At 41.1% G+C, this 21,551-nt stretch overlaps 1 protein-coding gene across 1 annotated transcript; it reads left to right on the plus strand.

The window, feature by feature from the left end:
- Positions 1–6,201: 6,201 nt before the first annotated feature.
- LOC107042976 (homeobox protein MSX-2) lies at positions 6,202–9,851 on the plus strand. Its single transcript, XM_015264254.1, has 3 exons — positions 6,202–7,253; positions 8,844–9,025; positions 9,115–9,851. Exons 1-3 carry the CDS (start codon positions 6,503–6,505, stop codon positions 9,334–9,336), a joined length of 1,155 nt encoding a protein of 384 aa, XP_015119740.1. The 5' UTR covers positions 6,202–6,502; the 3' UTR covers positions 9,337–9,851.
- The last annotated feature ends 11,700 nt before the right edge of the window (positions 9,852–21,551 follow it).

Here is a 21,551-nt window from a genome sequence, read left to right on the forward strand (position 1 = left end):
TTTGCATAAATATTTTAATCAAGCGCGAATATATTTTTTCCATCGACCTTTTACTGTAGTTGCGAATGGGAGAAGGGAAGAAGCATCTCTTTTACATTTTTATTTTTATTCAATTCATTTAACAATTTTTCAATGGATGAGAGCCAAACGCAGCCGTGAAGAGCCTCTGAATAATTTTAGAATCCATTTATTCTTCATTTTTATTAATTTTTAACTGAATAAAAAAAATGTTTTTTTATTCATCTCAGATGATGTTGCACAAGCGTCAACCGGCGAACGTGTTTTCAATAAAATTCATTTAATTGCAACGTGAATTTGCATAAAAATTTCAATTAACCGCGAATTTATTGGTTCATCGATCCGCGTTATTCAACGAATGGGGCGCCGGTTAATTTGTTTACTCTTATTTAATTTTTTTTTTTCAAAGTAAATTCATCAATTCAGTCATTCCCTCGTCACTGATAGACTCAGAGGTGCTGTACGCGGAGGAGTCGGGGGAGAATAAAAAATAAATGAAGCGAGGAGAAAAAGTAAACATACGAGAGATGCCGGAGGGAACGACGCATACCTCTTAATTGGAACGCTTTGCCTCGACTAAGCGATTCGGCTGGATTTTCGAGGGAAATGGGCGTTAAAGTGCATCTACGAGCCATTTACAATTCTCGACATTCGTAGTAGCTCGACCCTGTCACTGGTAATCGGTTAGAATTCTATCGTCTGTATGTACACACGATCAGTGACATGTGTACCATGCTTTCGTATAAATTACGCACTCGAGAGAGCGTCGTCTCGCGCCTCCTCAATATTTAGCCCCTTTTTACAACACTTTTTTTTTCCTCCAGTTGCTTCTGAAAATTTTGTTTTAACGACTGCCTCTTTCTTGGACACACAATATGGCTTTGAATGTCTCGTTATTTATGGGAGGGAGGTTAAAGATTTGCGATGCCTGCGTTTTGTTCCATCAGTTTTTTACTCAAAATATCAACGACAATATCTTATATGTTTGTCTTAATGGATCCAGTGCGTGGATTCTTGTCAGTGAAAGGCGACAGTAAAAATAAAGAATTGGTGAGGATGAGGGCGGGGTAAAAAGGGAAAATAAAGTGGGAGTACATCTTTTAACAGGCCAGACTCATTAGGATCCGGTGGTGGCTCGTTGGCTTTTTACAACGAAACATTTGTAAGCAATACAAGACTTTAAAAAACAAACTACCCATCTTTCATTCGTCCCCTCTGACTCGGAATTGACGTTTCGAAAAATTCATTCGAGGGTCCTTTGAGATTTTTTCAGTTCATATATTCGTGTATTTCCTGGTTTGAATGTTTTTTTATTTATCATTTCCACTTTTGTTGGAATAAAACAAATTGTCTGTTGAGATTTTTGAATTTAATATACTCGTGTATTTCCGGGTTTTTATTCGAGAGGTGAATTCGGGGAAATTGGCGCTGAGAAATTTCGGAGTGGTAATTAGGACCAGCGCTCGCAATTCAGGGGGCGAGAGTTGTCGAATGGGACAAAGTGTAACGATTACTTAAATATGAGCATGCGAAACCTCAAAACACATGTTTCTCCTCGTCTCCGGCAACACACACTTCCTGTCGTTAAAGAGACGGTTTAGCTCGTGATCTTAATGCGTGTATTTACTCTTCATTTCCGTTTTTTATTTGCCTCAGATGCGCATTATAATCCTTCCCTCACGTGACAGAATAAAAAATACCCAATTTGTATTTCATTCGCTGTTTGGAAGGGGCCCATTAAATTTTCGCCATTCATTTAAGAAAAAAAGCAATTTATTCAAACAGCGAAATATATCAAATTCCCGGGATAAAGTAAAATTGAATTGTCCAAAGGGCAAGAGGCACTCGTCGACATTAAATTGGATAAATAGTCACGCGAGTGAGTCAAATGTCGGGCATTCAAATGCTCGTGGTAAAATGGTCTTCAACTCGAGAATCTCTAAATAGCCTCGAATAAAGGGACACTTTGATTTTTATTATTTTCTGGAGGTGGGCAGCGCGAAGTTACAGTCACCCGTGGAATTTACTCTAGTACCCCCGGCACTACTTGAGGTGATGCCTCTCGTTTATGTGAGCAAATGGCCGCTCATTCGGAAAACAAAAATGAGAGCTCAAGAGATGGTAAAGAAATTGGCCAATTAAGGTGAATCGATTGGAGTTTTAGCATTGCACGACAGCTCCGGTATTTTTATTCAGCGCATTTAATCCGGTGAGTGGCATCCGCGGGGATCTAAACATGTGATAAATTGTCGGCGTGACGCGGACGCGTGTGAGTCGTGCGCGAGACAACGAGGAAAAAGCTGGAACAGTGGATTATTATTTTTTAAATGTTCAAAATGATGAAACAATTTTGATAACAATTCTCGCATTTTTAATGCGAAATAAATAATGAGTTGAAAGCAATTTGCTGTACCCTGTAAATATGCAAAATCCGATTCTCTGGAAATGTAAAACGGAAGTGGGCACATTAAATTTAAAAGAAATGAACAGGGGAGTTGGTTTTTTAAGACCGGAAGTGTCGGGCGTGTCTCAGTCGTTCACGAAAACAAATGAACCATTTGGACAAACCGCAATGCAACCGAGAGCAACTTACGTCTCTAACGAGTCAATAATCCACAAGTATGTGTGGGTTAGTTTGAAGAACTGTGGATTGGGGGGTGGAGGCGAGGGAGGGACGCGTCAAAGGCGCCTCGCTGGGCCACTTAACTAGCCACGCATGGCGCGCACGTGTTGAGGTGTCGAGAGTCAAAACTCCCTGGCTTCACATACTGAAACTGTATATGAAGGAACTCGAGACATTTCACGCCGATGGGATAGCTAAATATTTGTAGGTTTCAATCTAATTGACCAAGACGGGGGCAAAACATTTCCGGTGTGTACGACAAAAATAATGCAATCGGGTCAATTAATTACGGATTTTTCAGACTACGGGTTTATATCAGTGGCCTTTGAGCCCTCACATGTGACGCACTGGTCCCTCCACTCATCCGGAAAATCCGATTACGTTTCACGAGATCAAATGTAAATTTAATTAACCGAAAACAGAGTCTAAACTATTAGGGATTATTCTCATTTTGCTGTTGGTGCGGGATTATTTCATAATCTGGAGATGGAAAAAATACATATATTGTATTCAAGACAACATGGACAAGACGCCTGCGCATTGTGGAAAAAATTGATGGCAAAGGTGCATAACACAGGGCTCTGTCACTTGTGTTGGTGGAAAAAAGGGCGTGCGCACCAGAGGTTTTGCACAGTAAGCCCAAAGGGAGTGAGAGAGATGAGCAAGGAACAAGAGGGAAGAGAACGCCAGGAGAGATTACCATCTTCCATTCGTTCGTTCCAATTATTTTGTCCAATTAAAATATCGATTTTCTTCCCCGGCGCGTATTCCCTCTCCCAGCCTCCCACTCTTTTTATTTATTTTTTATTTCATTTGACTCTCTCCTGGGCACTTTTTTTTACCCGTTTATTTTCACTGTTTATTCTCTCGATGCATGCCTCACTCGGGCGATATTCAATTACTGGTTGGGACGCATGGAAAAGATTGAGGTATAGCTCTGGGAAAATCGGGAAACGAATGTCTGCATGCACAACGTTTCACACGAATCCCATATAAACAGCGGAATCCTGAAACAAACGAGCCGTCCCTACTCTCCTTTTATTATTTTTTCCTTTTATCTTGACATTTGTTATTCACCCTCGAAGTGTGACGAACATGAACTCGATTACACTTTTTTCTTTCTCTCCTCAGGTTTGAACTTGCCGGCAGTGTTGTCCTAGAATAGACCATCTAATTCCGTGGTCGAGCGCGACGCGCCGAGACGACGCATCGGGGAAGAGAGAGGAGCCGCGGCGGGTGAGTTTATCTCCTTCCCTTGAGTAACTTGTGGTGGTAGGGAGATTTAAGAAATGCCTGGACCACCGTGATTGCAATTTTAACGGCAATTTGACTTGAATTTCGCCACACCGAAAGAAATATACGATTTTCATGCTCAATATAGCGGACCACTAATAATTAACAGCATGTATAGTGCAAGAGCATTGGGATGAGTCGGTATATTTGGTGGTGGGGATGCTAAAGGGTGTCTCACATGGATGGCATTTCAAAGGCAAGATTAAGTGGCTTTTAAAAACGTGCTACTGCCACATTTACCCTCGATCAATCTCTGTCAATTTAGGGGCCATAAAGAGATTATGATTTTTACCGATTAATTTATGGGGATTTTAATTAATTGTCGATTTTCGTTGCTTGGATTAATGGGGATTGATAATTCTTTTCAATTTTTTAACCCTTGGTCTTATCATTGAGAATTCGTCAAGCAAGTGACAGTATGTACGCGCTCGGGAACGAGTGGGTTTTCTGACGTCGAGAAAGAGCGAACTAGCGGGTGGTCCTCATTATGTCGGACTCCCCACCGGCGTTGCCGTCCTATCTATTTAACGTATCGTTTGCCTTGGTAACCATCCAAATTGGACCATCCCTCTGTCTATATCCCCAGTGGCAAGAGTTAAAATTTTTTTTTTTTACCGGAGCTTGTGCATTTTATAATAATGGAGACTAATCATTGCTATTCGCTTGCTTTTCGCAGTCATCTATTCCCAAAATGGCGAAGATTAATAGATAAAAATTTTATATTGTTCATTATCGAGATGATTTGGGGTATTGCGCAAATTTTTTATGACCGGAAAATTTTGCCGAGTCCATTTTCGAGCGAAAATGAAAGACAACATTTTTATCGCCCTCTGCTATCAGAGGGACTCATTTGTTTTTGCTTATCGCCCCCAGTTGTTTGCGACCCGCACAATCGAGGCAATCGTAAATATGACGAACGATACGTCGGATATAAATACAAAACGTAGATGAAAACGCGATTTTTTTTATTCGGATAACGGAAGGGGTCGGATGTAAAAAAAAAAACGAGCACCAGAATATCTGAGGATTCTGGGAATTCGGAGAGCCGAATGTTGAATAATTCTCAAATGAATAGCGTACGCTGATTAAAATTTGATGATAATGATCCTGACAACACTACGAGGGACATGACCTCTCGACCCACTTTCCGCTGTTCGTTAATCGGCGAATCAAATAGTTGTTTTGATTCAATAAAACTGTAATTAAAAATGTTAATTTGTATTCCTGCTATAAAACGATACGTTTGCATTTCCGATTCTCATTGTAATGCTGATCTTTGACATTGTTTAGGTATTGGGTTACGTTGTACTGAACGTTTACGTTTGTATGCAAACGACATCGTTGACTCTGACCTTGTCTGGAAAAAAGGATGAGAAAGAAATTTTAAACGAATTTCTGTTCCTAAAAATTACCCTTGGATTTCACTGCATTAGTCCCAAGAGATCAAATGGAGATACGATTTTTAGTAGCCAATAAATTCTTCTATTCGCATCTTTAAAACTCAAGTGATGCATTTCACTCTACTTTTCTTACTAAAAATATTCAAAAAAAAATTTAATTTGCAATGTTCGATGACTTTGAAATATCAATTAGTTACAAAAATACCGAGTAGCAAAGCCCCAGATCTGTCCTTCACACCTTATCACCACAAATATCTAAAGAAATGGGGAAATGTACAAAGTATCCGCCCCTCTGAATGACGAAATAACCATTTCATTAGAGTTAAATCAAGCATGAAGTCTCGCGATTGTACAAATATAGAAAATTTTCCACGATCACAATTTTTTTCTCCCCTCTCAAGTCGGTATGGGTATATACAATCGTCGAGTCTAATTGGTCAATTACGCTCATTAACGTCTCCGATGTAGGATGGCGAGTCCCGATTAGATCTCACTCTTCGCCCCTACGGCGCTACTGTCTCTCCTCCCTTCGCGATTCCTCCTCTCTTTTGCCTCCCCCCCCACCCCACCTAGTGTATTTGCATGAGATTCAAAAGTCGTCCCGTGCAGTGAAAAATATTCACTGCACGTTCTCTCAATTGCATGCTCTGTCTCTATTCAACACACAAGTCGGGTTCTGAGGGGCGTATACGAGGGAAAAACACACCCCCGGATGGTTGGCAACTCGTAACCGCCCCCTTATCCATATACTAGACGTATTCATCGTGTTTTACCCCCACTACACTACCCGGTTATGTTGTGTGGAAGGAAAAAGTTGTCGGTCGAGTCCCTGCTGTTGGATCCTCGGTCAGTCCACTCGGAGAGCTCGCTAGGCAAAGAGGTCTCAGTTTAAATCGTCATCCAAACACTTTCCAAACATCATCACCCAACAATTCTCATTATTCTTATCACTCATTCCACTTAATTCCCATTGAATTTTATCGCCGACAAATACAAACACTAATCATCAGTTAATGACCATAAGTCAATTTGTGAATGATAATGAAAATTTAGTGACAAGTAATTACCCGAATGATAAAGTGCTGTGGAATTTGGGGGCTTAATGAGAAGTGAATAATCGAACAGTTGAGGGTTTTGTAACAAGACTGAGTGTCAACGTTCTACGAGGATGACAGTGTTAAGGATGACGAGCTCTCCTGTGACACCTCCGTCAACGAGTCCTGCATCACCAGAACAGGCGCAAGCACCTGTTCCAACATCTCGACCAAATCAACAGCGATTGAGTTTCTCAGTGGCAGCACTGCTGGCTGACACCAAGAAACCGAAGACAGAAGTGTCAAATGCATCAACAGTGTATCCATCTCCAAGCTCATCACCAGTCACCAGTGCATATTCACCAGTTGCCAGTCGTCAATACAGGAATCAGAGTCCTGATGCCTCGGAGAATGTCAGTTACACGTTATCACAGTCACCTACGAGAGTCTGTGACACAAGAACTGCCAGTTCACCCCCAAAGTTCACGGAGACGAGTCATTCGATATCTAGTATGCTGACATCGTCACCAAATCCATCAACGAATCTGCAGGACTATGGCTCACATTCGCCGAGAAGTTCGCACGATGGTGCAAGATCAAGATGTTCTGAATTGGATATGGAGGATGATGAGGAAGGAAGTCTTGTTGACGTTGAAGACTTGGAGCAGCAGGGAACAACAAGTAGTCCAAATCCAGTGAGACCAATGCCAGCTTATGTCGGTGGTTTCTCGACGTTAGGCTCGTTAGCTGGACTCCCTGGGGGATTTCATCCAGCATCGGTATGGGGTGGTAGTGTCCAGCACAGATCAGCCGTTGCTATTGCAGCAGCAGCTGCTGCTGCCAGCTATTTTCCATCACACTTTGCTCATCATGCACCACTAAACGGTAAGTATCCATTAAAATATCTACCCTCATTACTGATATCATCACCGATTTTGTTAATGTTATTGCTGGCACTTGGAATCAGTGGGTGGGTGGGAGGGGTGAAGGGGAAATGTTTATCGATTTGTTGTGGTTCAGGTGGGAGCACCCGTCGGCCGTCGCTTAAAAATTCTCAATGGCATCGCCTACCCTTCCTGGCTCGCCTCAACACCAATAATTCTGTGTTATGGGATACTTTCTCAGGAAATATAGCCCTTAAACCGCGTATATAACACTTCAAAGTTTGAACAGTCGTTTATTTGAACAGTCGAGGCTACTCGAGGATGAAGTGCCTTCCTCTTGTGTTGAAGGGGTTGATTTTTTATTCTTTTTCCTACAAATAGAATTCTTCGGAGTTGTACAAAGTAGCCAAAGTAGATAAGATAGCTCGTCGTAAAATGTAGAATAATGGTGGATGCAAAATTCAAGACTGGTAGCTGTTTCGGGGAATGACAATCTGGTTAGAATCAGCTAATTATTTTGAATGGGCCTTCCAAATGGCTTTGGTTGAGGTAAATAAAGGCTTTTGGAATGGTGGATTAAAATCCGTCGGGTGAGTCGTTTTTGGCCGATCGCCCAAGGAGCAACCCAGACCGAATGCCAAAGACTGGCCCGGAGACTAATTGGACCCTTAGCAAAAGTCCAGTGGAGAGGGAAGAAAAGGAATGATTCTACAAAGGCGAATTGCCCCGTGCCTTCTCGGCTTGGATCCTCATGTATTTCGTATCGGTTATATATACGGCTGACAAACATCAGGGAACTTGAATTTGAAATTCAAAAACAACGAGAAATGGCCTTTTGTCCTTCGCCTTGGAGATGGTGGAAAGGATTCATCGAGAATGTCTAACTGGCTCCCTACAAATCTGTCAATTGTTTTCGGGGGACAAATCTCAATGGGCTTTTGAATATCACCAGAGGGATATCCCGGGCCTCATTGGTTTGTCGTTCATTTGAATTTGCGGTTGTTGGGACAAGAGCGTTTGACTAAATCAACTGATGTTTCAAGCATAAATCATAGCAAGTTGAATTTATTCACACACGATGTTGAGGAGATGAGAGTAAAGAGACTGAGGATGAGATGGAAAAAAGGAGCAAGAACAGATGGAAAAAAAAGGAGAAATGAAAAGAGTGCATATACAACTGGGGACTTTATTCACGATGCAACGCACCGTTTACCGCGTATATCGTTATATTCATTTAATGACCCCTCGTTGGGTTGTTTTCATCTTTCCCTTTGCTTCAAAGGTTATGAATAAAAAGGAGAAAATAAAAAGGAGAGTATGGTTCAATAAAAAAGCGAGACACGTCCGCGTTTCACTGGGCTCACTGCCTTGAGAGACGTGTCGAGGGGATTTCAGCCTCGGCCGGAATCTGTGGTTTCGTCTTGTTCTTCTGACGCAAAAAATTAATAGGGTGCTCCCATCTGACTATATGCTAGCCCGGAAAATTATGAATTGTCTCGGTGAATTAAGGATAGGATGAAAAAACAAATAACATGGTATCGAGTCAATTGGCACGGCAGCAAGACACTCATGATGTATTTTTGTTTTGCAGAGAACGGTGAGCCAGCCAAAATCAAGTGCAATCTCAGGAAGCACAAGCCCAACAGAAAGCCAAGAACACCTTTTACAACGCAACAGCTTGTGGCTTTGGAGAAGAAATTCAGGGAGAGGCAGTATCTCAGTGTTGCTGAGCGTGCTGAATTCTCGTCGTCGTTACATCTCACTGAGACACAGGTAAATATTCACACTAATCCCACGCATATTGGCTGCAATTATTCAATTGAGAGGGGGGAAATTGATTGAATGACTAATTGCTATTCCAGGTAAAGATATGGTTTCAAAATCGCAGAGCCAAGGCGAAGCGCCTGCAAGAGGCAGAAATTGAGAAATTAAGAATGTCAGCGGTTAGACAGCATCACAATTCACTTTATGGAGCTCATCATGGTCTGCTCGGGCCAGCAGCGCTGTATCCCGTCGGTATGCTGTCTCATTCAGCTGGCATGGCCCCACATCATTCAGTGCAATCTCATCAAGGGAGAGAATGAAAATGTCATTTGATTAGTTCACTTGATCTCCTTCAGCAAAGAGGCGTCATCAGCTGTTAGTACATTAGCAAAAACTTGAGGAATTTATGATTCGTCATTTATTCTTTACTTTTCTTTCATTCCAATTGAGATTGAGAAGGACAAGACAGCAGCACTGATACAGTGAGGGGTATGATGTCTCTTGAATGACGTGAATTAAGAGATGAAATTGGATCCGGTGTATGGTGATAAGTGCTGGATAATCGACGGTTCTGAAGAGTCATTATTTTTGTACATATTTCGATGTAAATAACATAAAATGAGAGGAGATTATCGATTCTGTCAAGCAGTTTGTAAATATGTGAGGCTCCAGCCTGGAGATTGCCAAAATCAATTGAAAAGAAAATTTGTCAAACATCACACTTTCCTGCCCTGTTTATTTTATAAATGCCCTTTTAATATGATTCATTTTGTATAATATGTACAAGTCGTTAGCACGTAAAATCGAGAAATAACCTATTTAAATAAAATCCTAAGTGTCTGAAGATAAATGTCAAAGCAATTTATTAAGTTCCTTTCAACAACTCATCACACATTATTTCCCAAATTAACGGTATCAAATATATGTTTGATGATTTACTAATCCTCGGACATTTGGCTCTCTAATATACATTTGTAAATGACTGAGGGGAATGGACAGGATGGGGAAAATAGAGGTAGACATTTAGCCAAGGATTATTCCGGCAACTCAAAAAGATTTTGCTGTACGATTAGTTAGTAGTTAGGAGAATGGGGATCACTGTGCGTTACATGTCGCAGCATAAATTAGCCGTGGCAATTAGTTTCGGAATCGACCAGTGCCGGGCGGTTTGGCGCCACCATCTTGATTATATACCCTTATATTGCCCGACGTTTTGAGGAGAAGAAAAAAAGACAACTTCAGCAACAGTAGCAAGCACTGTTTTGCCGAAAGGCCAGAGTCTTTTGCGAGGAGGGCTAATTAGCGATGCCCACCGACGATATCATCCGACTCACGCTAATAATACGAAACATAAATATTCGAAATTTTTTTCCAACCTCCGATGCCAATACCCACACCAACGAAACGCTTGTTGCCTCCTCGTTTTACTATATATGCCTTTCTCTTTATCAACTCTTGGCTTTTTTTTTCGCTTCCCCACGGATTTTTTTCTCTTATTTTCTTTTGCTATGAGGCTTTGCCGCGCGCGTTTGAATTTTAATCACTGGCTTATTGGTCGACGACATAACTGTCCCGTCCGAGCCAGAATGCGGCATCACTGGACTCGCTCGTTAGTCCAAACGATTCCTCGAGGCAATTAACGCCCCCATAAATTTCCACGAACGATATAATTTGCGTATTGTGCAAGGTAAACTGAGGATTTTTCGACGCGATGGTGATGCAATCGCTCTCGTGTAAATTTTCGTGATCATTATCGTCTCTTTTTTTTTTCTCCACTTTTATTTCACTTATGACGACATAACCGGGGAGACGTCTCCTCCTTAATTAATTAATCACGCAGCAATTAAGGAAGATTAGTGGGTGTTAATGCATTTCAGTTTGTCTTTTTAATTTGTCTTATCGGCTTAGGGTCAGACATCGAGACTTTTATTAATTTTTATTTCACTTTGATAACTCGGCGTATCCTATTTTAAAGTTAATCGTCATTGTTTGTGCAATTTTGACAAATAATACGTCATAGTCTTTTTATTAATTCACTGGGGGAAAATATATTTACGAACTGTTGGAGAAGCCAGTCTCTTGGTCAGGCTCAATATACAACTGCGGGCTCGAAAAGGAGCTAATTACGTACTGATTATCATCTTGTTCCTCAACTCTGCGTCACTCTCGCCTTTTTTACAGCAGATTATAGATATATATCCTGTTTTGTTCCGAGATATGCTGAAAAGCCGACCTAAAAATAGACGATGCAGGGTAAAGCAAACAGAAAATGTTAGTGCAAATGCATGAGATGATTAACCAAGCGAATATTATAAATAACCGGTCATAAATAATCAGCGGATAATTATTCGATATCACGATGATTACAAATTGGTCATGCATTAGGCTAATCTGTTTGAATCTGACTGTGTCTCTCTGTTTCCCATCCAACAACGAAACATTTTATTTTCTTATTTCAACGGTCATCAGAATTGATATATCCTCATTATCATGCCGCAACTCGTTAGCGAATCGGCATTCAATTAAAGTCTCATTTAAATAATTGGCTGTGCCGAATGACGAACGATTGGAATTCACAATGTCTGGTTTATTTTTACAAGAAACGAGCTTCTGGAATTTGAATTCTTTCTTTCTTACTTTTTTCACGGTCTTCCCATTTTTTTTTCTCTCGGAAGGAGAACTTTCGCGAGGTTTTCGGGTGGATGGTGCGCCCGCCAGATTGAAAATATTGTCTCTGATGATTTTGGTGTATTATCGGACCTACCCATTTATCCCCCGGGCGGTTAAAACACTGACTAAATAGTTGTTTATGTTGTGCTAAGTGAGCGCAAAGTGGTAGCCCGTGTTATGGTCCGTAGGTGGTCCCCTACATATGCAAGTGAGAATAAAGAAAATATGAAAAAAGAGAAGTCCTGAGGTTCACATGATACACGCACATTACAACCGCAACGAAAACTCAAGCCACCACTTTATGGGGATTTTTTTATTCTTGGCTTTCCGTAATAAAAATATCGTATTTTTCAGGATACTATAAATGTACCTGTTAAAATGACACCAAAGAACATTCAAGGAAACGTTTTTATTAATTTCAGTATAAATCACGGGGGATGAGAAGCATTTTTTTTTTTGAAATTCAGAATTCCCGAAAATAGCTCCCTCATTCAGCCTTTGAGAATGGGCCGAGGACCCATTGAGTGACTCCACTCAATGAAGAATGGAAAATCTCCAGAACATGAAGGGATTCGTTTCTTTGTCAATGGCTGAGTCGATTCATTCACGTGTACCAATAAAATCATTTTCGTCCCCGAAAAAGGCTCGAGGGCTTTCTTATTTTGAGGAATCACTGTATCATGTCTCTATTCCGCTGGAAAATCAAGATATTAACTTCTCCTTTTCACTTCTCCCATATGAAATTTCCCCAGAATATAAATCAATATTCATTTTTGACGCCTCCATTCACTCCATCCGATGGCTTTTTTACGTGTGAGAAGTTTTTTTTTTATTCACTCTAATGCGAATTAGCCGGGCGTAGCAAGAAGCAGGCGGAGCAGAAATCTCGACACCGCATTTGGCCTCCATGATAATTAACGTTATTATACCGTTTAATTGCTCAACGTCGGCAATCCGCCGGGTTTCCCTCCCCCCTCCACCCACTTGAATGACGCGCGCGCCACATCCGCCATCTTGTTTTTGCCAAGCCCGTGGTCGAGGGTAAAATGGTGGGCAACTTAAATTTCCAAGGATCGTTGTCGTTAGTGAAAAGAGGGCAGACTACGAGGGTGGATAGGAAATTGCGCAACAAACTGCGCAGAATCTGTTGGGGATATGTAGAAGGCTGATGGCTGTGTAAGGGGGATATGATGGTGACTCGTTGGGGTGTATCGAAATTCGAGGGCGGAGTACTGGGGGATTGTGCAGATATATAACGGGTGAGCATTCGCGCTCTGGTTAACGCTCGTCGGAGCCAAACGATTATCCAACTGCTGGGTGGATGGGAGAGCTTGTGGAGAGAAGGCGAGACGCTGTGATAACAAGCTGATGCTCACTCAAGTATCGAAATTCCGTTTAGTCTGCAAATTGAGGAACATTATGTCGAGGAAAGTACTACTTTGCGTCCGCTAATTTACGTCGTGATTGCGCATAAATTGAAACATTTTAACGAAAGAGACTTGAGAATTAGATTTGTTGAACTACGCTTTTTAAAATTAAAAATTAAAATTTCTTAGACAGTTGAGAGTGACATTGAATTGAATTTAGAAGAAAAAGTTATGAAATTTAAGATTTTGGGAATTCCATCCACGAAATTTCAGTAGAGTATGTTTTTTTCTCATCGAGTTTGGCGATAAATTTCATTTCCGATATGTTTGATACAATTTATAATCCACAATTTATGCATACGAATAAACTGAGTGTATTGGCATTTCATGGAAGTTACGAAGGTAACGAGGCGAAGAAACCAGATACCTTGAACACGAGTTCGTGCCAGGGTAAAATCCCGGCGCACTCAGCGGCGAGTACACGTTTTCTCTCCTATCTAGTGCGTGTGTTGGGTGGGCCCTTCGCAAATGCACAACCCCCCAACTCTTTGCCCGCAAGTATACATCTTTGTCTTTTGAGATATAACCATACACTTTAGCATTATAAGAGTCCTCTTTTGCTTTATACTTGTCGGCATATATCGATGCACACGTAACGGGTGCAAGGCGTGCTTCATAACTCGCGAATATTGTATTGGAGGGACTCCTCTACCTCGCGGAGAGGATAAGAGAGAGGGCCCGAGAGGTGCACGAATGAAGTTGTCGTTGTTTCACCGTCGGATAGAGACAGAACGCCCATGAGACAATGCAGTGAATAAATATCTCGGAAGAGGCCAACAAAAACAATGAGAGTAACACAACCAAATATGATATTATTATCGTTCTATGCTGTGCGCACAGTGAGACCGCGATTTTGCCGTGAAACTCTCGACATTCCCGACATTCCCAAAATTTATAAAATATCAAAGACAAGCCACTTCAATTTTTACTCCTTCCCCCTTCACTTCTTCGCGCGAAAATAATTCGAGTCAATCTCGTGGAAACAGCGAATAGACCCTGGTCATTTGTCATCGAGATTTTGTTAGTTTATCGGCACGCGACGTCCGCCGTAATCGCATATATGATCTTGTTATATACACGTATGTACTCAGCCACTTTATAAAGCCAGGGGGGGAGCCAAAATGAATACAGAGGAGTAGCTGATGTTTTTATCAGATAAAAACGATCTGAAATAATCGAACAATGAGGCGCTAACTCGATAACGCGAACCTCGTTATCGTACGTCGAGATAAGAAGTCTCCTTTTCTCTCCCCCCCGTCGGTTATTCTACGATCCTCTCACCCCTCCTCTCATATTACATTAGTCCCCATAGAATAATGTATCTGCTTACAAGGCGTTCGCCCCCACGTGACTCGACCCCAGCAGCCTATACACCAAAAGCCTCCAACAACGAGAGATCCCTACCCAGGAATGACTATATTCACATGGTAATGCGTGTTGCGATATCTCCGGGCATTTACGAGGGTCCAAGTATTATTAATAATTTTTTTTCAGCCACACCCTCGTCCCATTAACCCCACACCGTTGCTCGTAATAGTCCCCCAGTGGGTGTTTTTAATTATTTTTTACATTCCCAAATCATTAAATTCTTCAATTCGCCTCCCTGACTCACTCGTGTAATTGTCGTTGACTCGGTGCAAACACCTGAATATTTTCACATGACGTGCGTAAAATTCATGCGAAGGTACGGCCAATGCACATACGTATAAACAACAGTTTGGAATATGGTGAGGTGTTAAACGGTGGCTGAGAGCTCGTTAGGAATTTTTCTCGTGGTGCTAACCGAAGAAGTGGACAATGCCAGGTCCTGTTGGTTCTTGGTTAGCGCTAACGAGACGGCCAGAACACTGCGTTCAGTACCCCCCCGTCAATTGTTTCAGCAAACACCGAGACAATGGACAGTAGCTGGCCGATACTAATGGTCGGTTTATACGATCCTTAAACTCTTTTATTTTTTTGGATTTTTCCTTTCGGTTAAATATTCAAGAGCTGAAAGTTATGGAGAAAATTGTTTCATTTTATCAGGGAATACTAGGGTGAACGGGTCTATTTGGGGGTGGGGGTTAGTTTCACTTGCGTTGAATATTGCAGAAGTAATAAAATGAAAATTGTAGCGATTATTTCAGCTTTTAATAATATTACTCGTGTACAATCATGTGATCAATTATTCTTTCTATTGATCGACATTAAATAAATATTAGGGGTATTCGGCTGTATTGAACTATTTCTTAATTTAATTCAGTAGCGAACTGGTAAAACGGTACCAGTCTATTTTGACTATTGACCAGTTTTCAATGAATATCCCGGAATCTAAGGGAGATGGTAAAATTTTTAATATAACCTTTTTTGTAGATCCGATTGAGAGCTACGACAAATGTAATTACGAAAATTTCGCTATCTCCCTTAGATTCGGAAATATTCCTCAAAAACTCAACTGCGAGATGAGTCGATTTGAACCGCTTTACCATTTCGCTACTGAATTATTCTGTTTTGTTATTTTGACTTCAAATCATTTTTTTCTGCTAATTAAAGCATTCTTGAAGGTTCCTTTTACTGTAATTTCCCCTATACTATATTTCCTTCTCACTCATTTAGCTCATGTTTCGGGATAAATAATGAAAATCATTGAGTTGAGATAGATTTTTTGTCGGAAATAGTCCCTCTGGAGCTTTCAATTCGGAGTGACCAAATGACTGAACATTGAGATAATTGAGGGCATACGTGGGAATATGGTCTGACGGGCAATCCAGGAGGATATGTGTAATCCAGAGTGGCGAACGAGCCAATGGAGAGAGCGAGAGGGTGTCATACTGGGACAGTAGGGTAAGGAGGGTGGCTGAGGTTAGGAATAGGAACTAACCGAGCGTAAGAGATTAACCCCTCTAACAGCGACCGCCCAGTATATCAAGGCAGCGTGATAAAACGCCTGCCTCTGGGGCTTCTCAGTTGCCACCCCTAACTGCCTTCTATTGACTACCAGAAATCCAATATATTTCGCTCACCGCCAAATCGGGGAAAACCGACGGGGAGGCACCGGAATTTCATACGTCTTTTTCACCCCATCCTCTTTCACTTGAACTGCAAACAGTGCTACACATTCATTTGGGGGTATGATAGTTTAAATAATATTACGTGATTGATTTTTCATTTACACTCCCAGAAAATTATTCTTGAAATTCTTAACAACGAATAATTCACATGGAATTTCCATTCATCTTGTTCTTGAATATTCAATGAAATTTGATTTCTCAGGACTCTTCATCTGAATTTTCAATCAAATTGTCACTGAAAATTCAATGATCATTTATAATGAAAAACTTAATTTTATTGAATTTCCAAGGTGAATCAGTAATTCCATGAATTTAACCTGAAATTGAATTCAAGTTCAGAATATTGAAAAGTGCAGTCAAAAAACAATTCCTAATGGGGCATTAATTTTTTTCCACGAGAAATTCTCTAGATAACCTCTCCCCTCTCTCAATATTTACCTATTTTGTTACCGGATTTATTCTAATGGAAGGGTTGTTGAGGTGTTTGATATTTTGAGTCTCAAAAGAAGCGTCCGTTCCCCCTTCGGTCTCAACACACGCACCGAAAATCCCTTTAAACACCCTAATAGCTACGTAAACAGTGTGGGGCGGGAAAAGTGGCTCTGGGGAAAAATATATGTACCGCTTTGAAGTCGATGCGGATTTTTCAGTGTATACTGTCAATTCTGAATTCGAAAATCCGAACGGAAACGACGGGCGCGTTTGACTTGTAAGCGGATAACGTTGAGTCAAACGGCTTTATTGTTTCAGAAGACAAAAAAAATGAGGGGAGAGATTTAAGGCTCTGTGGGGCCGAGTAATGGTACAGTGGATCGGAACAGTTTTCGAGTTATCGATGAATCGCCGAGAGTGTTTGCCCAGTTGGGCCAATAATAGTGTACTCGGCTTTCCCTCGTCTGTCCTCCGATAGAGTTTTTCCTGATTCTCTTACCTTGCCCGGATGTCGAATTCAATTTCACCCTCGGTATCGGCGGATAAATTGTCCAATTGAATGCGACAGGAGATAACTGGAATTTTCGAAAATTATCTTTCAATAATTTTTTTTTGGAGACCACATTTCGTCGCATTAACGCAAAATAAATGGAAACTTGAATGAAATAATTGGACTAAGCAAGCGACGAAAATAATTGAGAAAAAAAGAGGCTGATAGTGGTCAAGAGAGGCAATCGGGTAGGAAAGAAAAGAAAACGAATGAGCGCCGGATATCGCGGTGGTTTATCGCCCCTTCAGGAGGAAAAATCACCAGCAAATTCGATTTATTCCTCTCCCCCAATTCACGGTCCTCATAAGTATCAAAAAAGATAGTTCCCCGATGGATAAAAACACACCTCTCCGCGCAAAAAACTAAATGTCACAGTAAACCAAACGTCACTCGGCCTCGTACCAAGTTACAAATATTGGGAAATGAAATTGAGAGAGGAGTTCTTGATGGGAATGAGAGTCGAATATATGGGACCGTCGAAAAAAAAATCGAGTCAAAAACATCGAGAAAGAGCCGGAAAGAGGAGGAGCAGAGATAAAGAGCATTTTATCTCGTGGAATAACGGGCAAGTAGTGCGAGGGTGGAGTCGAAAGCGCAGAGAGGAAAAGGTTTTTTTTTCGCGAGTCGCTATCCGGCATCGAATCTTTCAATAAAAAATTTTGTAGCCCCTGAGCGGAGTCAGCGCCATTTTGTGAGTTTAAATGGAAATCCGCAGGCTGAGGGTTGAGAGAGGGAGGAATGAGCGTGTGTCTCTCTCTCTCTCGCTCTCTCTCGCGCGTTCGACCGAGGGTATATACCATGGGGGGATGAACGGGCTGGCACTCTTAGCATGCAAATTAAAGTGCTGCCATTTGAATGCGAATAAAACGGGCCTGGAGTCGTAGGCGTACGCGACGGGGGAGGGAACGGTGACGTCGATGAGGTTGACAGATCGCAACAGAGGTGCCTTGCGTGGTCAGGGCTTTCAACGCTGAAAAATACTGCCAACGGATGTGTTCGACGTTTTAACGCTTTTCTCCAAAATTGAAAAAACACGCGTCATTCTGGGAAAAACATTGGCTTTTATGATTTGGCAAAAATTTATTTCACTTTTCAAATGAAGTTTTTTAGGGAACGATATTTCGATGCAGTTTTTTATGGGGATGGAAAATCAGTCATGTATTTTGAGGAAATGAATCTTATTTTCATGTAAAAAAGGGAACATTGTTTCTCTCATTCCTCATACGGGGGCACATTTTTTAGAGACCATAACTATTTTCATATTTTTCTTTCTGAAACGAAAAATCGCTCCTTTATTTCGAGGAAACGGATCTTATTTTAATGCGCAAAAGGGAACATCGAGATGATTTCGATTATCATCTCCACTTATTCCTCACAGAAGACAGTTATGAAAGTCCCGGTGAAATTATTATTTCGGTCTAATACCGTTTCCACGGCTTCTGAGGGCGTTGAATAAGAAATCATATTTTTCCTTGAGCGCTATCAAGCACTCTCGAGAGGTATATGTATAAAGGAAGAGAGAGAAAAAAACGGGAAGATTCACCTGGGGTGTACCCGAGCGGGATTTAATGCGGCTTTATGAAAGGCCCGTCGTGAAAACTCTTAATTGCCGTCGAGACTGGGAAATAATGTGACTTATAAAAAAGTCGAGGGACAAAATCGCAGAGAAAAAACTCGCTGTGCGGTTTGCATCTCTGTTGATTACGCTTCCCTCGTTTCTTTTTATTATTTTTATTTACGTGGGTTATTGTGGGGGTGAAAAAAGTGATAAACTCGACCCTTGAGATTTATAATCATTCTCGGGGAAAACTCGTGAAATTTTCTTCATAAAAATGCAGCGGATCGCGGGATAAGGGAGTGAGAAATTAAAATTAAGGATATGCAAATGGTTTATGAAGTTATTTATTTCGCGCAGTTTAAAGGACATATTCAACATATTTGATTTTTAAGGGAAAAAAAAATTGGATTCTCTTACTTTTAGACACATCAACTCTCACGAGAGGTGAGACGTACAAAGCATCCGAATAAGTTTGCAAATTCCATTTAAACTCTACATCGAGTTTAACATTTTTCCTCTATACCCTACGATTGTACTTATTTTTCCCTCTGACTCTCTTAACCTCGCGTCGAAGTTGATTCCCTCATCCCTCCGGGGAATAAAGAAGACGGTGCAATCACTACTGCCGATATATACTATATCGTTTCCAATTTCACGGTGAAGATATGCTCAGCCCCCTCCGTATGCCCCCAGTAGAGTTGAGATTGTGATAAGGTGAAAATTCAAATGAGCCGAATCAATATTCAAATTCAATTCCTTCCTCTCACTTTCACAGCATCATTCTGGTAAACGATGAGATCCCATCGGAAAATCAGGTACAAAAGCGAGGAGAAAATGTAGCACTTGATTCTTTTCCGTTTTCGACTCACGGCTTCAATGGAGGGGGATTTAATTGTCAGGCATATTGGGATGTTTGAGAATGAGCTGTCTCATCCGGGGAGATTGATCACTCGATTGTTTGGAAAAGTTTTGACTTTTCTGTAACGATCGATCAGTCGATGTCGAGAGAATTATTAAGAGTTGAATTTCATTTTTATTTTATTCATATCCAGTGCAATTCATGTGTGACTTTTTAAAATATTGCAGTATACGAATAAAAAATTTCAAATTTTTCGCCCCTTTTACCGTAATTCTTCGATTCATGTGCACACATCAGATATTTGGAATTCACATGAGGATATAAATCGCCCCTGGACGATGGTCATCCGGGATAGACAAAATGTCTTCCTTCAAATCCTCGTAAAATCCAGAATACATTGAGGAGAAAAATGAAAGTTTAGTGGCCCAAAAATATTTCTATTGTTAACCGCAATTTTTCGAAAATTGGAGAATGAAATTCCGTGAAAGAGGGCATTATTCGATGCACCATTTAATTGAATATATCTGTATACATCTGTACTGCATAGATATAGAAGAGGGAAAATCGTATACGGTCGGAGCATGATTGAGAGGAGTGCGCGGGAATATAAACGAGATCGAAGTTATACGGGACTCCAGGAGAGTGGAAGGTGGTGTCATGAATAAAAGATGACAAAGCCCAGAGTAGAATGTTTCGCACGCTTTGGGTGTGCAATAGTTATGGGGCAGTGTATAAGCTACGAAGGTTTGATGATTGATAGAACTAATATATCCCCCCACCAGTAGCCTAGATCGGCCCGATAAAATTCATACGGCTGCTGAAGACAGGGGGAATATTTGAGGAAGGATTGGCTTGGCAATAAGACCAGCAGCGCGTAATGATTTTCTATTAATATTGATGTTCGCTCCTCTATTTTCACAGACAATCCATTGTTCCTTACTTATATTCAATTAACGGGTGCGAAATTTCTAGGCTCAAGTGAAGAGTTGATGAAAGCCGGCGTTCCCTTGTGCTCTGTCGGTGCCTTTTTGTCTTCAACATGTAATCCGACACTATTTGGCACCCAGGCAGACCTCAAGGCGACTCATAGAGTGACGACAAAGGGGAAAAAAACAGGTGGAAAGAGGGAATGGGAATCTCGAGTTTCAACACAAACAGAAATGAACTGTTTGGGGGGTTTGGTTGATTGGAAGAAAAATCAATTGCCCATTATGTCATCTTTCATCACTGGTCAACTGATCAAATCATTTCGCCAGGATAATTGTGTCACAATGGAGGCTATGAATGAAATATAAATAACACGAAAAATATTGAAATCCATAAGTCATTCTGACAATGTTTGAAGGTAACGTTATATCAATAGTAGTTCATATAATGACGTGAGATTTGAAAATTCAAATATTGCCGGGCGTAAACATTAAACTGAATAACGAGAAACGGCCGGTTCGAAATATGAACAGCAGGCATGATTTGCGGCCTCGTAAACCCGTTCATAACGAATAATAATGTCACCCAGCCGTGGCCCCCTCCCCCCCCGAGTCACCAGCTTCCCTCTTTCCTTTTCTCTGGCACCTCAACCCCCTCAACACCCCTCCCACCCCGCGCACAACTTGCCTTCAGCCAGTGTCACCGTCGCCGCTTCGCAGCTACTGCAAAATCCTATAATATCAACCGCGACTTTTTTCATGTCTCATAACGCCTTCTCTCCTGGAAATTAAACAATAAAATATACGACACTGAATGTACCAGGGGCATTTTCACTTGCGGCTTTTCGGTTAACATCAGCCCCGCGTTCTGTCATACTTCCTTTCTCCCGAGTTTTTCATAATGTAACTGCGGTGAATTAATGATCAGGAATGAAATTACGTTTCGAGGAAAAGTTTTATGTTTGTGTTATGTACAAAGTTGAGAAGCTCCAGATCCTTCTCCAGTATTTAGGAAGATTTTCCGGAAATTTCGGAATTGAGTAATTTCAATGATTCATAATTT

The sequence above is a fragment of the Diachasma alloeum genome, unplaced genomic scaffold (assembly GCF_001412515.2).
Source record: "Diachasma alloeum isolate Michigan unplaced genomic scaffold, Dall2.0 Dall_scaffold_00540, whole genome shotgun sequence".
Classification (NCBI taxonomy): domain Eukaryota; kingdom Metazoa; phylum Arthropoda; class Insecta; order Hymenoptera; family Braconidae; genus Diachasma; species Diachasma alloeum.